At 40.3% G+C, this 26,192-nt stretch overlaps 1 protein-coding gene across 2 annotated transcripts in view; it reads right to left on the bottom strand.

Moving 5' to 3' along the window:
- Nucleotides 1-1,741: 1,741 nt before the first annotated feature.
- Nucleotides 1,742-26,192, bottom strand: part of LOC135219128 (SWI/SNF complex subunit SMARCC2-like) — a 69,387-nt gene continuing 44,936 nt past the window's right edge. The window contains exons 3-12 of one of the 2 annotated variants that reach the window (XM_064255581.1): nucleotides 14,822-14,926; nucleotides 14,261-14,429; nucleotides 10,464-10,666; nucleotides 10,097-10,302; nucleotides 9,175-9,385; nucleotides 8,675-8,892; nucleotides 7,632-7,749; nucleotides 5,353-5,457; nucleotides 4,133-4,339; nucleotides 1,742-3,934 (exon numbers count right to left, since the gene is read on the bottom strand). In XM_064255581.1, coding sequence (XP_064111651.1) covers nucleotides 2,876-3,934; nucleotides 4,133-4,339; nucleotides 5,353-5,457; nucleotides 7,632-7,749; nucleotides 8,675-8,892; nucleotides 9,175-9,385; nucleotides 10,097-10,302; nucleotides 10,464-10,666; nucleotides 14,261-14,429; nucleotides 14,822-14,926 — 2,601 coding nt within the window. In that variant the 3' untranslated portion in view covers nucleotides 1,742-2,875. The remainder of the gene's footprint in view (nucleotides 3,935-4,132; nucleotides 4,340-5,352; nucleotides 5,458-7,631; nucleotides 7,750-8,674; nucleotides 8,893-9,174; nucleotides 9,386-10,096; nucleotides 10,303-10,463; nucleotides 10,667-14,260; nucleotides 14,430-14,821; nucleotides 14,927-26,192) is intronic. The other variant, XM_064255583.1, reaches the window with a different exon arrangement.

Raw genomic sequence — 26,192 nt, 5'->3', positions numbered from 1 at the left:
CAATGGAAATAAGACAATATGAACAAAGGTACAGTAAAAGGATTGAAATGGATGCAGCAAGAGCAGTTATTTTTTTTTTTTTTTTTTTTTTTGGCTGATAGGTAAGATGAGTGAAAGAAGAGTGAGGGTACTTAGCTAGCTAACCTTGGTAGGGAATAGTTTGGAGAGTTAAGTATTAGTAAGAGTAAGGTGAAGTGTGGTTTATCCACAATTATATTTGGGTAAGGGTACAATTTTCTAGCTAATATTAACATAATACAATAATGACTAAATATTATATTGACATGGTGAATTGTACAGATTACATATTTTGAATTTTATTACATAATATAATCATATTTAATAAAGTTCCAATTTTCTAACTAAACTTAATTTTATTTATCATAATGATTTTGCATTATATCTACATATTAAATTCTACAAATTACTTTTTCACAAGACATTTCTTAATAGTATAATGGTCGAGGTTCATCGCGATGAATATATGAAGATACTCTTCTCCACCATCTGCGGTCTGAGTTGTTTGGGTCAAGGTTTCTCTCTTCTGCTTCTGATTCTTCTACTAATTCACTATTGTATTGAACTAGTTTACTCCATATATTGGTTGCCAGTCTGTATAATCTCTGATTAATTGGTTCTACTTTGTATTTTTTATGTATTTGTTCTATATTCAGATCATCATCTTGATTGTTTCTCACTGCAGACCTTAGAATCTTATTTTGGAGTTTTTTAATGCACTTATATTGGAAGTCGATGCTAAGCACGTGGGTATTGGTGGATATTCCATTATTGGTCTGATTAGGCTTTTGTAGAAATGGATTTTGATAGATGTGTTCATATTCCTAAACCTTTTCAGCTTTGTATTTTGTGTTCTTGCTATCCTTAGCCTTTCTCTCACATGTCTTGACATTCCTCTTTGTCCGAATTGCATTCCTAGTGTTCTTGTACTTTTAGTAAAATTCATTGGTTGTTGGTCTAACAATATTTGTGCAGGTTTGTATGCACATACCGATACTAGTTGGAATTTAGATTTATTTGTCTTTACCTTCCACTTCTTTTCAAATTGATTTATTCTTTCAATTTGGTTCATTGTTTTTTGTGCTACTTGTCTTTTCAAATTTGGGTCCCTTCTCCTTGTACGTTTTTCTGGGTGTATGACTATTTGAGTTATATCATCTGCAAAGCAGACATCGGTACAGTACTCTGGTGGTGGAGTCACATCTGATGTATATGATTAATGTTGGACTGAGTACAGATCCTTGTGGGACTCCACTTAGTAACGGGAATGGATTCCCTATGTAGTTGTGTGACTTGATTGCTGCTGTTCGATCTTTGATGAAGTTGCATAGTATTTTCTCAAAAATGCCTGGAAGGTTGAGATGTAATATTTTGTATTGAAGTCCTTGTATCCATACTTTGTCAAATGCCTTGGTTATATCTCTACATACTAGGTTGCATAGGTATCTTCTTTGTGACAGTGCAATGCTCTCATATATTGTTGCTATTGCAATCTGGGTTCCTCTTCCTTTTCTAAATCCATATTGACTTTTATTGTGTAGCTGATTACCTTCTAGGAACAACACTAGTCTGTTGTTTATTAATTTTCTCAAATATTATGCCAGGTATTTCTAGTAATGATATTGGTCTAAATTCTCTACCTGGCACGTATCTTTTCCTGGTTTGGGTATCAAAATCATTATTGCAGATTAGAATACAAAGAAATGGACAATTAAAAACGCAATGGGAAACTTATCATTTAATACTAAAAAGTATGACTCAGAACATATGAAGTATGAAAAATGGCAGTTGCCACTGGATGCTACAACAGTAATGAACAGTGAGTTAAATAAACAACAGATGAACTTCACAATGAAAATAAAATTATTATTGGCAGTAACATCCAATAGTTTGTTCTAGCAAGAACTGGCAGGTACATATCAGTACATCAATATTACATGACAACACATAAACCACTTCAGCATTATAAAATTTACCCCCCCTTACATAAAACTCCCAACCAATACTGAAAAAACTTCTTTTTTAGGAGTTCTGGCCCTATACTACTAGAATGTGTGCGTGAATACTCATGCTGTATTAATCTTGTTACGAGATCATAGTTGTACAATCAGCTATATACAAACCCTGGAAATATTTTTCATGAATGATAACTTTACATTGATGGCTCGTATCATTAATAAAACCTCCCTTTCTTGGAATAACGAATAACATGAAGAGCTCTCATCAGAAGAAATATGCAAATACATTTATTTCCAAACCAAGAAACAAAAGCATAAAAGATTTTAAATAGTACGATTACCCAACTGTAAAACCTACCATTCCTAATTAATATTTTCTTCCAACCACTCCAGCCATCCCCAAATTTTCAACAGGGTGAGGGAATATAATTACTTTCTTACAATAAAGAGATATGGCAACAACCACAAGCTTTACATTCAACCTCTCAGTACTCTGTTATAAATATAAAAAAAAAATAACTCGCAAAGAATGAGATGAGAACTTTCCATACTCTTGTATTCTGGTGTACCTGTCACTCTCGATACCAAAAACTAATATTGCAATGATGGTTCCAGATCTAAATGAAATGCATCTGATATGCTTATAATCTGTAAAGGTAATTACTTTGGCCAAGTAAATGGCAATCTGTACTGTACTATTAACATAAAAAAATATCTACACCTACAATTTATAGTGAAATAAAATGCTTAAAGGCTTAAGCTTCATTTCTCGAGATAATTCCTCTAGCTTTGGTTTACTTTGACAAAATGCACTGTAAACAAATCTAGGCCACAGAGGAAATCAAGGTGAATATACAAATTTACTAGAATAAGAAGCATCTTAAAAACTACCCTTAATCCTAATTGTGAACTTGTGTCAAAGACGGCGCTGGAGAATGTGCTGGACTCGCACCCTGAGTTAGCTGATGTAATGCATGTTGACGAGCTCTCATTTCGGCTGCTTTCAGTTGCTCGAGATGGAACTGTTGACGTTCTTGCAATAACTGCTGTCGCTGAAGCTCCAAACTCTCTCGCTCTCTGTCCATGATAGTTTCAAGTTCCTCAAAGTGACGTAGCTTGATTTCTAATTTCTTCATCTGTGTTTCGACCAGGAGAGCAACCAGCGACTTGATCTTACGTTCCTCTACGGCAGCCAAATGCTTGGCTTTGACAGCCGCTGAGCCAAGGGCAGCACTAGCTGCTTGCTGCACTGACGCATCCTTGCGAAGCCTTTCCCTTTCTGCATCCAATTTCTTTTCCTCTGTATTCTCTTCCTTCTTATCCTCCTTTGTTTCTTTCTCTTCTTTCTTTTCCTCATCCTCTGTTCCCTCTTTCTTCTCTTCCGTCTTTTCCTCAGATGATTTGTCCACCTCCATGGGCTCTTCTTTCTTTTCTGGTTCCTTTTCTTCCTTCTTTTCTTCTTCTTTCTTTTCTGCATCCTTCTTGGGCTCTGTTTCTTTCTTTTCGGCTTCTCCCTCACTTTCTTTCTTTTCCTCTCCTTCAGGCTCAGTTCCAGCAATTCCCGATTTTGCCAACCCAGCAGTCGGATCAACCTTTCCTTCATTGGATGCAGCGTGGTCAGCAACATTTTTGATGTGGGAATCGAGCAATGCCGCCGGAACTTCATCCTTAATGCGACAGAATTCATCCATAGCAGCTTTGGCGGCAGATGCAGCAATGCGAGGATCTACCACTGAGGCTAGGAAGGCAACTGTAGACATTATAGGATTACCGGATTTACTAAATGGAATAGGTTGATAAGCAAGAGGACCTAGTGCAGATGCAGTTGGACCATTACCAACCTCTGGATCTTCTAAGTAAGGATCCTCTATGGGCAGTCTCAGGAACTGCAGAATGCATTCATCTTGTGTCCTTGTGCCCACATGTTCGCAAACCTTATTCCAGTCATCTTTGTACATCTGTAAGGCAATGAGGAGTTAAAACGAAATCCTAAATTAAAAATCTATCATCTTAAGCACTATATAAAATTTGTTATAAACAACATGAAGAATTAATGGACAAAGATATACTGTACCACTCTTTCATACACTTTTTCAATTCATAAATAAGTTTGCAATCTTTGTAATATATCTGTGATGCAATCAAATATAATTTACCTCAAGAGCTTCTAGCAAAAGCAGAATTTCTTGTTCAGTCCATTCTCGTGCCTGACTTGCTGCTGACTTATTTTTCAGTGCCCCGGTCTTCTTTGAATACTGATCTAACTTGAGACCAAATTCAGTTCCTATGTTAATTTCTGGTTTCTTATCTACTGGTTTCTTATCAAAGTCCATAAGCTGTTTAGCTGCAGAAGGCTGGTTTACCTGAAGACAGATGGTAATTAATGAATAATGTATAAAGACTAGGTCACTACCAAAGGTAAATTGATCAGTTAACCATTCAGAGAAAATACTGAATACAAAGTGCTGCATAATTTTTTTATTTTGTTTATTCATCTTGGATTCAGCGCTCTACATGAAACTCCAACTACTACTTTAACTTTCCAGAAAACTAAACATTATACCATTCCTATATATAAATTAGAACCATTGTAATGATACAAGCACAAAATATAATCAGTTACACATATTATTCTGATGTCTAGTCTCTGAATTTTTTAGGGTACAAAGACAAATGGGACATGCTATGTACCACTGAACACACTTTCTTAGCTTAATCACAGGTAAAACAAGCAAAAGAATTAGGCATGAAAAAAAGAAAGCAGGACTTAACAAAGGAAGTAATAGGCATCTTTTACATGAAGAAAATATTGTATTTAGAAAAACAGAAGCAGGATAATACTCAAAGTTTGGCAGTAGAGGGACATTTACCTCCACACCGAAAAATTAAAAAATGGATAATGAATGATGGGTGGTGTGGAAAACAATCTTATGGGAGAATTATTATTTGAACAAGACTACTGAGGTACATTTTTAGACTAGCATAGATCCTGCCGGTACAATTCATTGTTAAATGAGATAAAATATGGAACAAGGCATTGTTCACAAAGTTGGAATTGGAATATAAAATTGAAGACAAAAGCAAAGCACTAGGACCTATGAGGTCATTCAGTGCTGAAACTAACATTGAAACAATTGTTAGGAGAGGGGGGAAAGTACACTAAAAAGAAAGACAATATGAACGGATATACAGTAAAAGAAGGAAAGGGGTTGTACCTAGGGGCCGAAGGGATGCTGCAATGTGCCTTGCGAGTTGCATTGATGGCACTACCCCCATATAGAAGTTGGACAGCTAACCAAAGATCAAATATCAGCAAGACTTTGAATGCAAAGCACACACACAAATACTTGAGACTATATTCTGTAACATCTTTTACCTTAGGAGGATTGATTGACTGCAGCCCTGCCGGAGTATCAGCCAAAACGTGGAAGTGGGATGTAGGTGGTGGGCCCATAGGAGTTGGTCTGGCATCTGCATCAACCTTGGAAATATAAAAGAAAATATATGGAACCGTAGACTTACTTCAGTATTCAATATTAAGCAAAAGATTATAATTCTGACCATACACAATAAGTAAAGAATTTCATTTTGAAGTACACAAATCTCAATCTTCACCTTTTTAAACTCCAACTACTATTTCCAAAGTATTTCCTATATTAAACCAAATAAGCTTATGAAATGGAATGGAAGTCATTCAGCACTGAAAGGGAAAGTGGGAATAACAGGGTTTGCAGAGTGTAACAAGAGAGAAACATTGCAGCTGCACTATGAAACAATTGTTAGGAGAGGGTATCAGTAAGAAGGAAGAAACAGAATACAAACAGAGGAACAGTAAATGAAATGGAAGTGGTTGCAGATAGGGGGCCAGAAGGATGCTGCAAAGAACCTTAAGTAGTGCCTACAGTACATCACATGAGGTGCACTGACAGCACTATTTCCTTACAGGGAGATCAAGTTCTTGAATATTTTTATAATTTTACACAACCCTCGTATATCTTCAGTGACTACTAATAAGAAACTTCAATAAGCATCATACACTTAGCAAAATGTTACTTTCACGATAAAATTGTTTCATACAGTACTCAACAAGATATTAGGTTGCTTAACGTCAAGCAGCCTAATATCTTGTTGAATTTTGAAGGAATGGAGAAGTTGGGAAGAAATTTCGTCAGTGCATTAGGCAGCCTACACCACATAGAGAAATGGGTGGAGCTTGGACACTGACAAGGAGAAAGCGCTCAGTCACTTGCTTGAGTTTAATAAGCAGCTGTATATATTTTTAGGTCAGCGCTCCCACAGCAATTTTTGCCTACTACATATCACCTTATTGCCCCCTGTGACCTTAATTTGGGCTAAGACAGTGATTGAGTCAACAGATAATTGCAGAGATAAGTCGTTGGAGCAATCAGGAATTAGAGCAAAGCTGATATCAGATCAGCTGGTTGTGAGGAGGCATTCAGTTCGATGCTGGGTTGCCAGATTTAAAGGTGGCAACCATGAAATTCCGTCTAAGAAAAAGTGCCCTGATGTGCCTAAGAATACCTCTGATCAAAGCTTGACTGTTCTCAAGTGTCAATTACTTTCTAACGGATGTAAAATATAACAAATGGATCCTTCAACTACCTTCAGCTTAATATTGAAATGATAATTACTGCAATATGTTCCTACCACACTTCTACCTTCTCTTCGCCTTCATCTACCATTCCTCTACCATCACCCTACCATAATTCTACCATCACTCTACCAGTGGATTTTCATATCTAATTGTCCCTACATATATTTACACAGACTTCTGTTGCATTCCTAACACAAGGACTATGTTTATGCGATACTACTAGTGATAGGCATCTCCTATACTACTTAGTTATGTATGTCAGTGGTTGTGATATAACATTTTGTATCACTTCATTTCGTTCATGTCAATTTTTCTATTATGAAAAAAGTTTTACACAATTACATAACATGCAGTTCTAAAGATATCAGTGACTTTTTAATGTCATTACATAAGATTTCTTCTATATTTGTAAAGAAAAATAGATCAGGAAGGTGAAAAAAAAATTACGGAACTCTGCCAAAACTATTTGGTGCATATATACTTTCAATTCATTAACAGGACCTGCCTAACTTAATGTGCTATCATAGTCTGGCCATCTAATCAACATATCCTTTCACTGACCAGAAAGCTCATTCACTATATACTAGTTGACCCGTCTTCCTCTAAAGCCACTTTTAATATATGCTCTTTCTTCATTGTCCAAGCTTTTGCTGTAAAACTAGTATGAATGAGTAGCTCTTCAATCCTAATTCTTAATGGAATGGAATGGAATATAGAATTTAGGCCAAAGGCCAAGCGTTACGACATATGAGGTCATTCAATGCTGAAAGGGAAATTAAGAGTACTGTATAAAGGTCTTGAAAGGTGTAACAGGAGGAAAACGTAGAGGGTTGATATCAAGATCCAAGAAAAAGAACATGAATGGAGGTACAGTAAATGGAATGAAAGGGGATGCTGCGAAGAACCTAAAATAATGCCTACATCGCACCGAAAGTGGTGCACTGATGGTATTAGGGAAACATGTCAAGTTATGTGAAAGTTTGAGTACGTTAAAACAAAGAAATTGTTATAGCATAAAATTGCTCAAATTATAATCGTACCTGGTAGTTTATTAATCCCCACTGCTCAAGGAATGCATGTACACGCATGACAGCACACACATCACCTGCCAGGTTACGCCTGCAGGCAGTGGATGTCAGGTACTCTGTTGGATTCAATCTGCAAGGTAATAAATATAAAATTTGAATTAAAGTTTGTGAAAGACAGTGCTTTCTCTCTTAAGTATAGTCATTCAAACTTACTTTAAAGGCACCCATTTTACCCTCACAATGGCTCAGTTTATACTCTGGAATTTTTATGCTCATATTAAACATGTCCCTCACTGTTTGTTTTGCAATTACAGATGACCAAAAGCAGCAAACACAGGTGTTTACTGAAATCAAAATGGAGTAAGGGAAGAGTATATTCCCCATAAAACCTGGCAAACTAATCTTAAGGCCATATGTACAATGCCAAAGGTCAACTGATAATCAAATGGAACAAACTTCATAAATAATTTAGTTCATTAGATCCCAAACACCAAGTGAACCTGAATAATAGAAACCTAATAAACACCAAAAGTACCACAAACTGATAACAGTTAAAGAAAAAAATAGTTAAATCCTCTAAAGAAGAAGAAAAAACGTTACTAATTACTTGTATAAAATATCAGCGAAGTCCTGTAAATGAAATAAGTGAATTATATATAAACGTGATTAGTGACCTACATCTTTATGAGAAAATCTTAGTTAATGTCAGTGAAAATCTGCCGAGCTGAGAACAGCAAGACACAAAACAAGGCAAGTGAAGCAGGCAGTTGTTATTTCAGTAGTCAGTATGTAAAATGTTATAAAAGATAAAAAAAAATCTTGGTAAAAACAAGGTTAATGTATCAAATGAAGCACCCAAGATGGCATACAACTTGTATATTTTTCAAAGGCAGTCAATACAAAAAATCCTAATTTTTTAGTTTCCTTAATTTCCACACGCTCCTCCTACTCTCATCCATTTTTGCTATTCATTTATAGCTTTCCTACCAGTCCCAACACACTTTGAAACAATTGTGCAACTGCATAACACTTCAGATATTATGACCATTACAAACCTGTAAGTGTCAATCATGAAATTTCTGTAAGCGAGATAAATTTCAGGCGTTTTAGACTTGTTCTTTCCATTGAAAAACTCTGGTAACCCTCTCTTCTCAATGGCATGTATAGCATTGTAGTCAAACCAGGCAGCGTAACTCGGGACAATGATATGGTGAGTCTGATCTGTTGCGGTGTCCTCCCCGTCCGGAGTTGGCTGCAAGTTGAAAACATGCATCTATTTTTGGGTAACAAAAGCCATGAAAAAATTACCTTACTTGTACTATTATGCACAGATTATGTTATTATACGTTAAAAAAAAATACTAGGCAATTATACTTTAAAAAAAAAAAATACTAGGCAAAGTTTAATAAAACGGAAAAGCAACCTTCACTAAAATGCTGCAAATACAGTAGTACTTATGTAACATCAATTATATAAGACATTTCCACAATTTCCATGTAAATATAAATGCGAATTATAAAGAACAATGGATACACCACCAAGTAACTCAAATTACCTGTCCCTCTGGTTTTTCCGTCTTCTCGGCACTTTCTTCGTCGAGATCCATGTATGTGCCAGCTTTGCTGGGCTGAATCTTGGAGCTTGTTGTCACCTCAGTGACTGTTGGTTCTGCAACTGGGTCTTCCATGTCCCTCGTTAAATCTTCTTCCTCTTCATCGGTTTTTATCTTCTTGACAGGTTTACCAGGGGTAGCAGCACCACGAGCCCTATAAAAAACAAAATTCATTTTATTCAACTAAATATAAAGCAACAAACCCACGGGACAAGACAAACAAGACAGGCATCATATCACCAAGTCAATATAAAAACTTTCAAAATGGAAACTTGTGACAAAAAGAAAAGGTAAGTACTTAACCCTACATTCTTCAAGGAGATTATTGGAAAGGAATATAAAATTTAGGTCAAAGGCCAAATGCTTAGACCTATGACATCATTCAATGCTGAACGGTAAATTAAGAGTAAAAAGGTTTCTAAAGGGGTCACAGGAAGAAAACTTCACAGCTACACTCTGAAACAATTGTTTGGAAAGGGTGGAAAGTAAGATAGGAGAGAGAAAATATTAATGGAGGTATAGTAAAAGGAATGAATGGGGTTGCAGCTACGGGACAAATGGGTGCTGCAAAGAACCTTGAGATACATGGACATCACTATTCCCCTAAAAGGAAAAGTTTACTGGATTTCTTGCTGAAGTGGCAAAGTCAATCAGAATTTATAATTTTTACTCTTCAAATGACAACTACAAATTTGCCCTGATACTGAATATACCCATAAATGTAAAGCCAAAAACTATAAACAAATTTAAAAAGCACAAGGCACTTGCTGCTCTTTATTTTTTAAGGCACAAGTACATGACATTCATTACATGAATGAAAGCGAATCCTGTCACTAAAACCCTGACAAACACCCAACGTGCTTACCCCTTTCTCTTTGTACGAGGAGATGGCGGTGATCTTGGTCTCTTCTTTGCCTTTTTCTTTTTATCTGGATCGCTCAAGCCCATTGTGTCATCCACACTCAGACACCCACGGTGCTTCTTTTTCGTTCCATTATCATCAACCTCATAGTCTTCCTCGTTCATCCATTCATTGTAAGATTCCAAATCTTGTAACCAGTTTGCACAAACCTGAGACCATAACAGGAAAATTCTAAATTCAGTATTCAATTGAACAACAAAGGAAAAACAGGTGAGATGTCATTACCATTTTCCACTCATAATCTGCATTTGGATTTCCTAAGCTTAAATTACAAAAAAGAGGCTATTATAACAGATGGAAATGTACACACCTTCCACTGGCCATCAAAGAACTGTGGAGATTCTGGAGGATCATAATCTAACTCAACTCCTGAAGCCCAAGAATCATAAGAATCTGGCATGTAATAGAAATGAAAGAGTATCTGTCTATCTCGCCTCATAACTGCTCTAGCAAATTCATCATCAAGAGGGTCTTGTTCATCAAAAACGACATGCGATGCCTCTTCTTCCTCCTCTGAAATGATGAAAAAATTCACATACATAAATTACTCCCAAAATGTTACTGCTATAAAATGACAAATCTCTATTACTCAGCAAAATCTGCTGTGACAACTGCAACAAACATCTCTGATGAAAATATAGTATATTTATCACAATTTTTGCTCATTTTTTATAGACACAAAACTTTAAAATTTCTTTCAGTTGAATTTCACGAGTCACACCAACATCTACGCTGAAACTTCCTTGTTAACAATCATGTAGGGCAGACCCATTTGGAAGCAAGGTTTTTTCACACATTATTACTACTATCATTATTACTTAAAAGAAAATTATTCTTAAAACTGTCTCTATCTGCTGTACCTGCTTCTGTACAGATTATTATTATCCTTAAAATTCAATCTAAAATCCTTAACAAAGACATGTCAAAACATACAACGGGGACAGGAAATGCAAAAGTTAGCTATACAGGCAATGTAACATTAACTCAACACCAACAGTGGCTAGGAACTAATCATCTAATGCTTTAAATGAGATAATCACTAACCATGTCCTAAGGGAAACTAAATATAGATTTCTCAAGGAAGCTAGCAATCCTGACTTACCTCTTGGACTAACAAAAAGTAAAGATATTTGACCTGTGACTCTCACCCAGGATTGATCCTTCCCCAATAAGCAGCAAATTGGCAGGCAGCATAAGCACAACAAACCAGAATGGTCCTACCTAAATAGGCATGAAGACCAACTTATGAGTAATTCAAGGTACAATCGGCCGTTCAGAATGTAGTTCATTTGTATATGGGGTATTGTCTGTATCCTTTCAGAGGATAGAGAGGAAACAACCAACGGATGCAGGGCAGTCCAGAGGTGGGCCTACAGGCAGGTGCCAAGGCTCTAACACTTTCTTTCTTGTGGCGGAGACCAAAAAAGGTTGAAAAGGGGGCTGCATGATCTTGGTCTATCAGAATCCTAACTAGTAAAATAATATGTTTATTATTATGTTTCTCCTGAACCACATAGGGAGCAAAAGAATAAGAGAGAGGAATTAACTTAGGCTATCAGGTAGCTTAATGGAGGATGAGAAGAAACACCAGAAAACAAAAGGAAAGGACTGAGTAGGCTTCTGGTGTGCCCTGACTAATTGTCTATGTAAATATCAACCTCTAACAGCTTCCGATACTACACAAAATTTACATCCTTTCATCAGATCACTCAAAATCTACATGTCAAGAGAACCACACTCTTGTTTGAGTAGTTAGTCTAACATAGGCTGTGAGGTCTTCTTGCAAAATCTTAACATTTGGCTTTTACATAAATCATAAACAGGAACAAACACACAGGAGAAAAGTAGCCAGAAATCATCAAAATATTACTAATGCTGTTCCGGCTGTCTGTATAACAGGTTGCCATGAAGAAATATGACAAAACATAAACATTAAAGCACCATCTGGTTTGTCAATTTTTCATAAGTTGTATTTTAACATTTCACATTCAGTAATGATCTCCGATCCCCTTATCCTGCTAAGAGCAACCAGATTTGCTGAACAGCACCAACAAGCAGCAAATATGCCTCACTATTGAACTTCTCAGTTCCAAATGCCATTTGTTCCACACACCGTTGGACTGCGGAAAAGTCTCCCTGAGGATGTCGTGCAATTGGAACTTTAGAAGTTCAAGAGAAGGTGGACTTTTCCTTGTATTTTAATTATTTACTTTTATTTCTATCTTTCCATTTATCAATCTGTTCATTTATTTCTTATTCAGTGATCTCTTGCTATATTTCCCAACACCTTCTGTTACTTCTTCCTAATAAACACCATTATTTGGAATGAATTGTACCTACTGTTAAAGTTAGCTTTATCTTTGCTACATTTGGTGTGATTGGCATTTTCAAAAAATAAAAATATGCTTAGCTAACTAGCTACAACTGTCTTTGTATTCATCTGTTTCCTACCAGATGGTGCTGTAATGCTTATGTTTTGTCATATTTCTTCAGGGCAACCTGTTATACAGACAGCCAGATCAGCATTAGTAATATTTTGATTTCTGGCTAATTTTCTCCTGTGTGTTTGTTCCTGCTTATGATTTTGCAAGAAGACCTCACAGCCTATGTTAGACTAACTACTCAAACAAGAGTGTGGTTCTCTTGACATGTAGATTTTGAGTGATCTGATGAAAGGATGTAAATTTTGTGTAGTATCGGAAGCTGTTAGAGGTTGATATTTACATAGACAATTAGTCAGGACACACCAGAAGCCTACTCAGTCTTTTCCTTTTGTTTTCTGGTGTTTCTTCTCATCCTACATTAACCTACCTGATAGCCTAAGTTAATTCCTCTCTCTCTTATTCTTTTCCTCCCTATGTGGTTCAGGAGAAACATAATAATAAACATATTATTTTGCTAGTTAGGATTCTGATTGACCAAGATCACGCGGCCCCCTTTTCAACCTTTTTTGGTCTCCACCACAAGAAAGAAAGTGTTAGAGCCTTGGCACCTGTCTGTGGGCCCACCTCTGGACTGCCCTGCATCAGTTGGTTGTTTCCTCTTTATCCTCTGAAAGGAAAGGAAACCATGTCCTGGGACCAAGGTTCTGTGTCCTCGACGCCACTATATCATCTGTTTTTCCAGTTTGGGTTCGGCACCGAGCAACTCCAGCTGAGTTCGGAGTTTGCCTCTCATTCATTGGCTCCAGTGTTGCCAAATGTGACAACCTGACTACGTAATGTTTCTGCTGGCACTTGTAGATATGCATGTACAGTGAGCACCCAGTATTTGCGGGGGATGTGTACCAGACCTCCCCCGCCCCCGGCCCCTGTGAATAGCTAGTATCTGTGAATACTTAGAACTGCCTATCTTGAAAATTTAAACACCCAAGTATCCCTAAGAATATCATCCTACATCAAATCTACATTAAACTATTGTCCTGTTACTGTATTCATCTTTGAAATACTACTAATATTACTTAGTTTAGCCTTGTGAGGTCAAAGCACCTTTGCAGCATGATGATGAGGCCAAGTATTGTTTGGATGAAATGAAATGCAGCCACTTTTTACCTCTCAGATTTAGGTATTTCAGGTTTCTTTAAAGATGTCAAATGTATACCTCTTAAGTCTTGATTTTTACTGACAAGGCCTTTTAATCTTAAATCCTACAATACAAAACAAAAAACTATTCTTTCAATATATTCACTCTACATTTTATTTGGTCAATCTCGTCAATAATTATTGTTTCCTTCGGATGAACATTGTCCACTTTTCATCCTTGCTCCACTTTTCATCCTTGCTCCACTTTTCAGCTTTGAGACGAGTTTTCTAAACTGCAACTTGAAATTAAAGCTATCTCAAGAGAAACAAACTACTACATATCAATATTCTGAATATCTGGCCACCCTGCCGGTCAGAGGGCGAACAACAGGTGGATTACAGATTTCAGTTACCAAAAGAAGTGCCATTCCAGAAGGGAAAAAAAGTAACACCATTAAAAATTTCAGAAACCCACTTAGAATGGTAGCTACTGTCGCTAACATGAAATAGTATATACTAGAGAAGTAGACTAATAGACGCAGACACTCTCAAAGTCTCTGAAAGCCTTCACAACTTTAAGCCTTACCAACAATTTTTCCATCATGTCGTTTCACAATGTCCTTCAGCTCATTACGTAACTCCTTATCCACTTCCCCATGGATGAATACGGATGGCTTTGCCCAGCATTTGTTGGAGAGCAACGATTTCTCAATTTCTTTGAAGAGCTCAATGTTGGTGTCTTTGCGGGATGGAGACTGAAAGAGACAAAAGGTGATCTCATTTAAGTGAACTTGTAAATATCGAAGTGGGTCTTGAATTCTCTCCTGTGTAATACAAGTGGAATAATAAACTTAGGCTAAATGCCAATTGCTGGGACATATGAGGCCATTCAGTGCTAAAAACAACGTTGAATCAATTGTTAGGAGAGGGTGGAAAGTAAGATGGAAGAAAGAAAATATGAATAGAGGTACAGCAAAAGGAATTGAAGGGGTTGCAGCTAGGGGGCCAAAGGGATGCTGCACAGATCCATAAGTAGTGCCTGCAGTGTATTGCTTGAGGGGCACTGACAGCACTATACTTCCCTACAGAGCTTGTTGACAATAAAAAAAAAATTAATACTAAATGAATAATGCATATCAATACTGACCTGAAAATCAAACCTGCGCCATCCCTGGTCACTCTTGAATTTGTATACAGTGCTAAGTATATGACACAAGCCACCACCTGGTTTAAAGTCTAGGAAGCACTTCATCTGAAAAGGAGAGACAATTGGACCATAGCTTTAATTAAATTCAGCAAGTTCATTCATTGGTTTCAGTATAAAAATACATAAAAATACTAACACTTCACTAAAAAAATACAGTAACATGAAAAAAGCAAGAAAATTCTCTCAATGATAATCTATACTACCCCTTAAACGCCAACTGGACGTATTTTACGTCGACATTTTTTGTCTCTCGGGTGCCGACTGGACGTATTTTACGTCGACGTACAAAAGTTTTTTTTTAAATTCGCGGAAAAATACTTTTAAGCCTACCAGCCGAAAACTCTTGAATCACGCGCCTTGGGGGATGCTGGGAGTTCACGGATCAAGGTGTTGTTTTGTTTACAATCAATACGCAGGCGCGCAAGCCCGAATTTCTTTCTTGCCGCACTAAAAAGTATCTGTGACACATCTCGGAAATTATTTCGTCACTTTGACATAATTTTTGTACCATTGTAAATTAGCCGTTACATGAAGTATTATATATGAAAATGTGCGCATTTTTATGTAGAATACAACAATAAAATACTCATGATTGTAGCTTTTATCAGTTTTGAGATATTTTCATATAAATAACAATAATTGCCAAAATTTCAACCTTCGGTCAACTTTGACTCTACCGAAATGGTCGAAAAACGCAATTGTAAGCTAAAACGCTTATATTCTAGTAATATTCAATCATTTACCTTAATTTTGCAACTAATTGGAAGTCTCTAGCACAATATTTCGATTTATGGTGAATTTTTGAAAAAACTTTTTCCTCACGTCCGCGCGGTAACTCTTCCGAAAAAAATCATACATGCGATTGTGGTAATGTTTGCACCATTTTAAAATTAGCCGTTATATAAAGTTTTATATATGGAAATGTGTGCAATTTCATGCACAATACAACTAAAAACAACCCATGGTTGTAGCTTTTATCAGTTTTGAGATATTTTCATATAAATAACGATAATTGCCAAAATTTCAACCATCGGTCAACTTTGACTCTACCGAAATGGTCGAAAAACGCAATTGTAAGCTAAAACGCTTATATTCTAGTAATATTCAAGCATTTACCTTCATTTTGCAACAAATTGGAAGTCTCTAGCCCAATATTTTGATTTATGGTGAATTTATGAAAAAAATGATATTTTTATTTTAAGATAAATTTTTAAATATACTTACCTGGCAGTTATATACATAGCTATATTCTCTGACGTCGTGACGTCACGACAGACTTTTCGAAACTTGCGGCAATCGCCGACCATCGGTCAGGTGATCGTTACCTGTACGCCCTCTAGATAGTTACCTGGAAACCCCATATTTTCTCGCCCTCTAGTCTCTTGAGGGGAGGTGGGTGGGTTTCTAATTGTATATAACTGCCAGGTAAGTATATTTAAAAATTTATCTTAAAATAAAAATATCATTTTTAAATATGTAACTGACCTGGCAGTTATATACATAGCTGATTGACACCTTTGGAGGAGGGTCAGAGACAGCAACATCGTTGTAAGGTAACTACTTGATAGGTAACTAAAGATTCTTACCTGCTAAGGAAGCTGACTTGACGAGTACTGCCTCTTTAGTCTGCTCTCCTTAGGAGCTCCAGCTAAGGGATGTGACCTGTGCAGCTGATGAGCTCAAAGGGGTTTGTCGACGGGACGTGACCTCTATGCGACAAAACCACCTATGCCCTTGACATGGGCTAAAACAGGCAAAGACCACCTAACCATCCAATCCTTGCATACAAGAGATTGAAAAGACACACATATACACTAGACTGTTGAAGGTCTAACCTTCAACAGACAACCATAAAAATAACATCAAGGGTCTAACATGTAGGATTAGAGGTATCAACTCCTTCACCCAACACCGAGCCAGTGGCTACGAACGGTCCAAGGGTTCTGCAGTCTTCATATACCGTTTCTATTTGTTTCAGGTAAAAAGAAGAAAATACGGAGCTGCTCCTCCAGTATGTCGCGTCTAAAATGGCTTAGGGACTGATTCTTTCTAAACGCCATTGACGTCGAGACTGCTCGCACTTTCATGGGCCTTTACCTTTAAAGCCTTGTAAAGCGTTTCATTGCACTCCGTGTGAGCTTCTTTAAGAATCAACACTTTCTAATAAAGAAGGCTAAAGCGTTCTTTGACATAGGCCTTTTTGGGATCTTTAACGGAACACCATAAGTTGTCAAAAGTCCCTCTAACGTCCTTGCACCTGTGCAGATAACACTGTAATGCTCTTACCGGACAAAGAGTCCTTTCACGTTCCTGACCTGCAAAATCTCCAAGGCTGGGAATCGTAAAAGACCTAGGCCAAGGATTGGAAGGAGTTTCATTCTTGGCTAAGAAACCTAAAGTGGTTGAACAAACCGCTTTAGATCTACTAATTCCTACTCTTTTGTCCATAGCTTGAATCTCGCTTACTCTCCTTGCAGTAGCGAGAGCGACTAGAAAAAGTGTCTTCCTTGTTAAATTCCTGAACGAGCTCTCCTGGATCGGCTCAAACTTGTCAGACATTAAAAACCTTAGTACTACGTCCAGATTCCATCCTGGTAGTTGTTCAGTCTTTTGTTTTGTAGTATCAAAAGATCTAATTAAGTCGTGAAGATCTTGATTGCTAGACAAGTCCAGTCCTCTATGTCTAAAGACTGACGCCAGCATGCTCCTGTATCCCTTAATTGTAGTAGTAGATAGACCTACTTTAAGTTTTAAGTGAAGAAGGAAGTCTGCGATCTGGCTCACAGATGTGTTGGACGAGGACACCTTCTTCTCCTTACACCAGTTTCTAAATATCTCCCACTTCGACTGGTAGACGTTGATGGTCGAAGCCCTTCTTGATCTGGCGATAGCTTTAGCTGCCTCTCGCGAAAAGCCTCTAGCTCTATAAGGAGCTTTTCGACAGTCGAAAGGCAGTTAGCTGAAGAGCGCGGGTATTCCTGTGATACCGTTTGAAGTGGGGCTGTCTGAGCAGATCTGGAAGCAACGGAAGGGTTCTTGGAACTTCCACTAGCCACTGCAACATCTCTGCGAACCAGTCTCGCGTCGGCCAGTACGGGGCTATCAGGGTCATTCTGCTTCCTTCGGACTGCGCGAACTTCTTTAATACTTTGTGTATCACTTTGAAGGGAGGGAAGGCGTACAGATCCAGTCCTTCCCAGTTCATGAGGAACGCGTCTACTGCTACCGCTTGTGGATCCGGCACCGGTGAGCAGAACGTCTGCATCCTCCTTGTCTTGTTGGTTGCAAACAAGTCTATGGAAGGTTGCCCCCATAACCTCCATAGTAATTCGCATACCTCTAACTTGAGAGTCCATTCTGTTGGCAGGACCTGATTTCTCCGGCTCAAGAGGTCCGCTCTGACATTTAATTCTCCTTGTACAAATCTCGTTTGGAGGACGATATTTCTGTCCTTTGCCCATAGCAACAGATTCTTGGCTGTCTCGTTCAGAGAAAACGAGTGGGTGCCTCCTTGTTTCCTGACATACGCTAGAGCAGTCACGTTGTCCATGCTTATTTCCACTACTTTGCCTGCCACACATTCCTCGAATGCCTGAAGAGCTAGAAAAGCCGCCATCAGCTCTTTCTTGTTGATATGCCAATTTCGTTTCGGTTTCGCTCCATCTTCCCGAAATTTCCCTGTTCCCCAGAGTCGCTCCCCAGCCTAGGTCTGATGCGTCTGAGAACAGTATTAGCTGTGGATTCAATTGTTGAAGTGAAACTCCTTCTCCCAGCTTCGCTGGATCCAGCCACCAAATCAAGTCTTTCTTGACCTCTGCTGAAATTGGGAAGGTGTCTGAAAGCCTTTGTTCCTTACTTTTCCAATTTCTGTTGAGGTAAAATTGCAGAGGTCTGAGATGCAGTCTTCCCAGTGAGACGAACTGTTCGATCGAGGAAATGGTCCCCAAAAGACTCATCCATTCCCTCGCCGAACATTGTTGTCTCCCCAGGAATTCCTGCACCCGATTCAGGCATCGGTCTTGTCTCTCCTGGGAGGGAGAAGCCCGAAAATCCTGAGAGTTCATCAGAACTCCTAAATAAATGATTGAGCGAGAGGGCTCCAGGTGAGACTATTCCAGGTTCACCACTAGCCCTAGTTCCCGTACTAGGTTCAGGGTTATTTTCATATCCTCCAGACACTGTTTCTTGGAGTTGGCCCTGAGAAGCCAATCGTCCAGATAAAGAGAAATGCGGATCCCCCCTTCGTGTAGCCATTTGGCTACATTCGCCATAATAGCTGTGAATATTTGTGGCGCTGTGCTGAGCCCGAAGCAAAGAGCCCTGAACTGGAATACTCTTCCTTCGAATAAGAACCTGAGGTACTTCCGAGAGCTTGGGTGGATGGGGACATGAAAATAAGCGTCCTGTAGGTCTAATGAGACCATCCAATCTCCCGGTCTCAACCTGATAGCACTGATTGCGTTGTCTCCATCGTGAATTTCGTCTTCACGACGAAGGCGTTTAGAGCACTGACGTCCAGAACGGGTCTCCATCCTCCTGAGCTCTTGGGAACCAAAAACAGTCGATTGTAGAACCCCGGATTCTCTTGGGGTGAAACAGGTTCTATCGCCTTTTTTAAGAGCATAAGCTCTACTTGTTCTTTTAACGCGAATCTCTTGCTGCTGTCCTTGTAATTCGCTGTTAAGTCGAGGGGATCTAAAACTATGGGAGGTTTGGCGTAAAAAGGGATCTTGTAGCCCTCCCTTAGTATCTGAAGGGTCCAGTTGTCCGCCCCTCTCTCTCTCCAGGCTTCCCAAAACAAAGAAAGCCTGGCTCCTATTTGTGTCTGAAGGACTGTCTGATCATGGCCTCCTTTTGGAAGGAAGCTTGCCACCTTTTCTGGAGGGCTTTCTAGAAGTTCCCGACGTCCCTCCTGGGGCTGGTTTTCCTCGAAAAACTGTTGTGGTTGTTTCTCCTCTCTCGCTCTCTTGGTCGCAAACGAAGAAGGCAAAACCCCACTGGCTGCCTTCGATATTAGGTCGTGTGTGGTCTTCTGAGTCAATGAGTGGCAATATCTCTAATAATCTCCTGTGGAAAAAGAAATTTCGCAAAGGGGGCAAACAAAAGCTCTGCTCTTTGTACCTGTGTGACCCCTTTAGCTGTAAAGGAGCAGAGAAGGGACCTTTTCTTCACGATACCGCCGTGAAAATCGCTGCCACTTCATTAGTTCCGTCACGTAAAGCCTTGTCCATACAAGACATCACACTCAGAAGGTTAGAAATGTCCGTTGAATCCTTCTCTTCCACTTTCTTTGGCAAGAGCACTCAGAGACCAATCTAGAAAGTTCAGGACCTCAAACACTCTAAACACGCCCTTCAGTAAATGATCGAACTCTTGCATCGACCACATCACCTTCGCTGCTGATAAGGCGTGTCTACGATTGGCATCGACGATACTGGAGAAGTCTGCTGAGAGGAGGCAGGTACTCCCAGGCCCAGAACTTCCCCAGTCTCGTACCAAACGCTGGATTTCGAAGCCAATCTTGCAGGAGGAAAAACGAAAGCAGTTTTGCCTCGCTCCTTTTTCTCTTTCATCCAGTCGTTCATCTTCGCAAGCGCTTTCTTGGCCGAAATGGAAAGAACCATCTTAGTAAAGGCAGTCTTATTCTGGGTTCTTCCACAAAGGAACTGAGACAGGGGAGAACGAGGTGCTGCGGGCTTGAAATCCGTTTCAAAAAGCTCTTGAAACAGAAGCATAAGTCTTATAGTCGGAAGGAGGAACTTGTTCTTTCGTCTCCTCTTCCGAAACTACCTCCAACATCTCCGAAGGTCTCTCTCTGTCTCGTTCCACATCGGATGATGTATTTAAAGCCAAAGCCGGAGCGTCAATTGGTCTCGATGCGTTCCTTGGCACCAGAAACCGCCGAGGCGTCATGCTTACGAGCGTCGGCATCAACGTCCTTCTTCTCTCACGCGCGCTGGCGTCACGCTCTTTGCTCTTACTACGCTGGCGTCACGCTCTTTGCTCTTACGCGCGCTGGCGTCACGCTCGGAAGCGTCATGTCCGAGTAAATCGGAAGTGTCCTGGTTGTCTGTGTTCTTCTTGGCGTTGACGCTTCGCGAAGTCTTCATCACTCCCGGGGCGTCAGACTGACGCTTGGGTTCTTGCAGCTTTTCCATAAGTACAGACAGCTGCTGTTGCATATCTTGCAGCATATTCTTGGCTTCATTGTCTCTCGAGGGAGAGGGTAACTCGTCAGGTTCGCCCACACGAACTGCAGCCAGAGGAGTCGATCCTTCTAAGGCTTCCTGAGGACGCTTGGTAGGAAGCTTCCTAGGTAAATCCTCCCAAGTAGAAGGAGGAAGAGGAGCGTGCATCGAAAGCGCTGTCTTGCTCTGTTTAGCTGGCGAGGCTTCCGATGACGAAAACTTCTCCGGAGAACTCCAGTGACTGCAGCCCGGCAGTTGCTCATCTGATGAGACCTCACAAACACGAGGTAATTTCCTCTTGAGAGGACGAGAGGAAGTAGAGTGTCGCCATCCTCGACGCGGGGAGACGTCATCGGATGACGAATCAAACACACTCGACGCGCCTTTTCTACGGCTGTCTGAAGCAACCTTGGAAGCGTCAGCAGGTTTGTTTGAGGGCACGCCCGACCGGATACTAGAGCCTCTCGCCTCCCTTAGACTTTCGACTTTACGTCTCCCATGGGTCCGGGAGCTTGTAAGAGGTCTGGGTCTAGGAGCGCGACAGGACCGATCGGACGCACCCTCCACTACACTGTCACTAACACTAAACTTATCACTCACACTGACTTTAGCACCTGCACTTAAAGCACTTACGACAGTCCAAGTGCGATTGCCCTGCTCAGTAAGAGAGGCAATCTGTTGTCCCATTTTTTCAAGCACCGCTTGAATACCTGCAAAGGTTGAGTCCTTCGCCCCCGACTCGGAGACAGGTTCGGGAGCTGATACTTCTACTAAATTACGCTCAGAAGGAGCAGGGGAAGGAACTATGGGATTATCTACCACTTCCTGATTCGTTGATGAACGGGAAAGGGAACTCTTAGTTCTTCTAATTCTATCTCTCTCGAGCTTACGGACATACTTGTTCCAAACTCCTTCCATTTTCCCTTATCATCCAAAAATCAAGCACCCATCACATCTATTCTCAAAAGTGCAAAATTCTACCCCTACAATTCACACAAAGTGTGTGGGGATCAAGAGAAGCTTTGGGAATTCTAACCCTACACCCCCCTTTACAGCAGACTCTATACACAACTCCCGAGTCCGACATTGTTAATTGAGTAATCCAAAAAACAAATCCAAAATCAATCCAAGTCAACAACAGCGAAAGCCAATAAAATACTTCACCCAACGATGAAATACTCTAGCGAGTACGAAAACCTATCGAGGAGACACAACAACGAAGTTTGCCCGGCTTGGGCGACAGAAAAAATATGGGGTTTCCAGGTAACTATCTAGAGGGCGTACAGGTAACGATCACCTGACCGATGGTCGGCGATTGCCGCGAGTTTCGAAAAGTCTGTCGTGACGTCACGACGTCAGAGAATATAGCTATGTATATAACTGCCAGGTCAGTTACATATTTAAAAATAACATTTTCTTTACGTCCGCGCGGTAACTCTTCCGAAACAATCATACGTGCGATTGTGGTAATGTTTGCACCATTTTAAATTAGCCAATACATAAAGTTTTATATATGAAAATGTGCGCAATTCCATGTAGAATACAACAAAAAATAATTGAAGGTTGTAGCTTTTCTCATTTTTGAAATATTTGCATATAAATCACGATAAATAGAAAAAAAACCTCGTTCGGTCAACTTTGACTCTACCGAAATGGTCGAAAAACGCAATTGTAAGGTAAAACTCTTACAGTCTAGTAATATTCAGTCATTTATCTTCATCTTGAAACAAATTCAAAGTCTCTAGCAAAATATGATATTGTTATGATACAATAAAGTTTCATACATACTTACCTGGCAGATATATACATAGCTATCGACTCCGTCGTCCCCGACAGAAATTCGAATTTCGCGGCACACGCTACAGGTAGGTCAGGTGATCTACCTGCCTGCCGCTGGGTGGCAGGACTAGGAACTATTCCCGTTTTCTAATCAGATTCTCTCTTCCACCTGTCTCCTGCGGGGAGGCTGGGTGGGTCTTTAATTGTATAATATCTGCCAGGTAAGTATGTATGAAACTTTATTGTATCATAACAATATCATTTTCATACATTCAACTTACCTGTCAGATATATACATAGCTGATTGACACCCTTTGGTGGAGGGCAAGAGACAGCTAGTTACTGACTAGACAGGTAAACAACATATGTTGTAGGTATTTATAGACCTTAGTTCCTCTGTGTTTCTAGACGAAGGATTTGACTTCCTAGCTATTGCATAGGAGTCTGCTTCATCTCAAGAGCCTTAGCGAGATAGTGATCTGTGGCCAAGAGTTCTTGTGGATCTGTCGATGGGGTCTCTTCCACTTACTCGACAGAATCCTAACTGGCGTTTGTCAATGGGAGCACATCCGCTTATATGACAACACGCACTTATTTAAGGAGCGCAACACCGATCCCGATCACCTGTTCCTAACATGAGGGTTCGCGCTAAATTGAAAGAGAGTTATCCCCCAAACTCCTTTCAAACCTCCAATAAAAATCATTGAGTTAAATAAATTCAACTCATTATTAAAGGATCAGTGTCGGCTCCTTATCCCAGCAACGTATCCGCTGATACGTATAAACCAAGAGAGAAGAATCTCTCGTAGGTTAACTTGAAGTCCTTCGTGTAATGAGTAGTCCAAGCCCATCGTTGCATCTCCTTATATGTTAAAGCTAATATGTCTTCCTGACATATTGTTACGAAAAGAACAAGAATTTGCAAAAGCTCGCACTTCATGAGCTTTTTAAATTCTCAGCTGTTTGAAGGTATCATCAAGTCACTTATGAAGTGCTTTAGAGATCACCATTGTTTCAAAGAAGACTAGGACTTTCTTTGAACTGGATCTCATCTGGATGAAGCCTAACGCCTGGCTTGCGCCTGGCTGTCGCGAGGAGTATCCTGTTTAGAATACTCCTGGCGCCTGACAGTCGTAAAACTCTTCGAATACTCCTGCCGTCTGGAAGGCGCATCTTGCTCCAAATACTCCTGGCGCCTGTTAGGAGTATTAAGCTCAGCATACTCCTGGCGCCTGGCAGGAGTATCGCGCTTCGAATACTCCTGGCGCCTGGCAGGAGTATCGCGCTTCGAATACTCCTGGCGCTTGGCAGGAGTATCGCGCTTCGAATACTCCTGGCACCTGGCAGGAGTATCGCGCTTCGAATACTCCTGCGCCTGTTAGGAGTATTAAGCTCAGAATACTCCTGGCGCCTGGCAGGAGTATCGCGCTCCGAATACTCCTGGCGCCTGGGAGGAGTATCGCGATCGGAATACTCCTCGTCCTCTGAATACTCGCCTGGCAGGAGTACGCTTCCGAATACTCCTGGCGCCTGGGAGGAGTATCGCTCTCGAATACTCCTGGCTGCCTGAAGGTACGTTTCCTAGGAGGAGTATCGTGCTCGGAATACTCCTGGCGCCTGGCAGAAGTATCGCTTTCCTAGGAGGAGCATCGTGATCGGAATACTCCTGGCGCCTGGCAGAAGTATCGCTTTCCTAGGAGGAGCATCGTGATCGGAATACTCCTGGCGCCTGGTAGGAGTATCACGTCCGATACTCTGGCGCCTGGGAGGAGTATCGTGCTCATCGGAATACTCCTGGTGCTTGACAGGAGTATCGCGTTCCGAATACTCCTGGCGTCTGTTAGGAGTATTAAGCTGAGAATACTCCTGGCGCTTGGTAGGCACATCGCGCTTCGAAACTCTGGCGCCTGGTAGGAGTAAAAGTCTAGAAAATACTCCTGGCTCCTGGGAGGAGTATCGAGGTCAGAGTACTCAAGGCGCCTGGCAGGAGTATCTCTTCCCGAATACTCCTGACCTATGGAAGGCGCATCTAGTTCCGAATACTCCTGTGGCTTGGTAGGAGTATCGCTCATGGAACGGCCTTTCGAATGGCAAGTATATTGCGCTTAGAAGGGCGCTATACTCCTATCAGGAGTTCTCTCTTCTCCAGTTGGCTCTTGTTGCTTGGATGAAGATCTTGGCCTAGAACGATCTACAGTAAAGTCAGGCTCTTTGCGCCTACTTGGCGCCTGGCTCCTAGTTGGCGCCAGACGCTTGGCAGGAGTTACTTCCTTTCCCACGTCTCGCCTGCCTAACGCATCGCTCCCCCCAGAGATGGCCGCTTGTGCGACAACTCCCCTGTAGGGTTCGTCGCGCCCGACAGGAGATCGGTATTTGGATCTCTTACTCAGAAGTCTATCATCCTTTTTACGAGTAGGATCTTTAGAAAGTACTCCTACCAAAGACGCTAATTGCTCCTGCACATTCATCACAATTTAGTCCGCTCCATCCAGTAGACAATAGGAAATCTCAAAATTCCAAGAGACAAGTCTTCCTCCGAGGATGATCATTATTGCATACTTCCGTTGCTAACGAGTTCTCCTCCTACATGTTGATGAGTTTTCTCGTTGCAGAAGCTTCCCTATCCTTGCCCGAAGGAAGGGAAGGAGCTTGGACTTTAAAGAGATTCTGAGCTGAAATTGGTTGATTTCTAGCTCTTGAATGTATCTCTCTGAACCTTTTGGGAAGTAGTTTGAGCCCTTCTCGCGTTCCAAAGACTCTGTCAGTAAACGTTTAAACCTTTTCTTCTTCTGTAGATGACAATGTCACTACATTAGCCCGGACAACGAAACCTCTATCTAAAAGCGTTGATCCAGGAATAAAAGGCTTTAGTTCTCTTGCCAAACATACTATGCTGGCCAGAACCCATTGCCGAGTCGTCATAGAATTTGATTCCAGATTCTAAAGCCCAAAATTTCACTTGTCCTCTTGATCGTTTAGGACCAAGAGAAACATTTGATTAGGAGCAGTTCCATCTTGTCGGAACACGGAATCTGAGGCCCAAATTAGGATCCCATTCTAAGTATAAGATCTCTTAATCTTATCGTATAGAGGTATTGTATAAGATCCCGAAGATCTTAATTCTCTACTATCTCTAATATTCTTTGTCTAGACAGAATATATCTTTCACTGTGTTCATTGATAGCATAAATTACCAAGGTGATTCTTCCCTCTGAAAGGGAAGAAAATCATTATGTAGTTCACAGAGGTATCGGAAGAGGACAGTTTCCCTTTCTATCTAGCACGATCTGCAGCAACTCTAGTCTTAACATATTTAAAGGAATTATCAAGCTTCCCTTGAAAAA

Source organism: Macrobrachium nipponense, chromosome 1, assembly GCF_015104395.2.
Source record: "Macrobrachium nipponense isolate FS-2020 chromosome 1, ASM1510439v2, whole genome shotgun sequence".
NCBI lineage: Eukaryota > Metazoa > Arthropoda > Malacostraca > Decapoda > Palaemonidae > Macrobrachium > Macrobrachium nipponense.
Note: the sequence above shows the minus strand (reverse complement) of the source record. Positions and strands in the feature narration are given on the sequence as shown.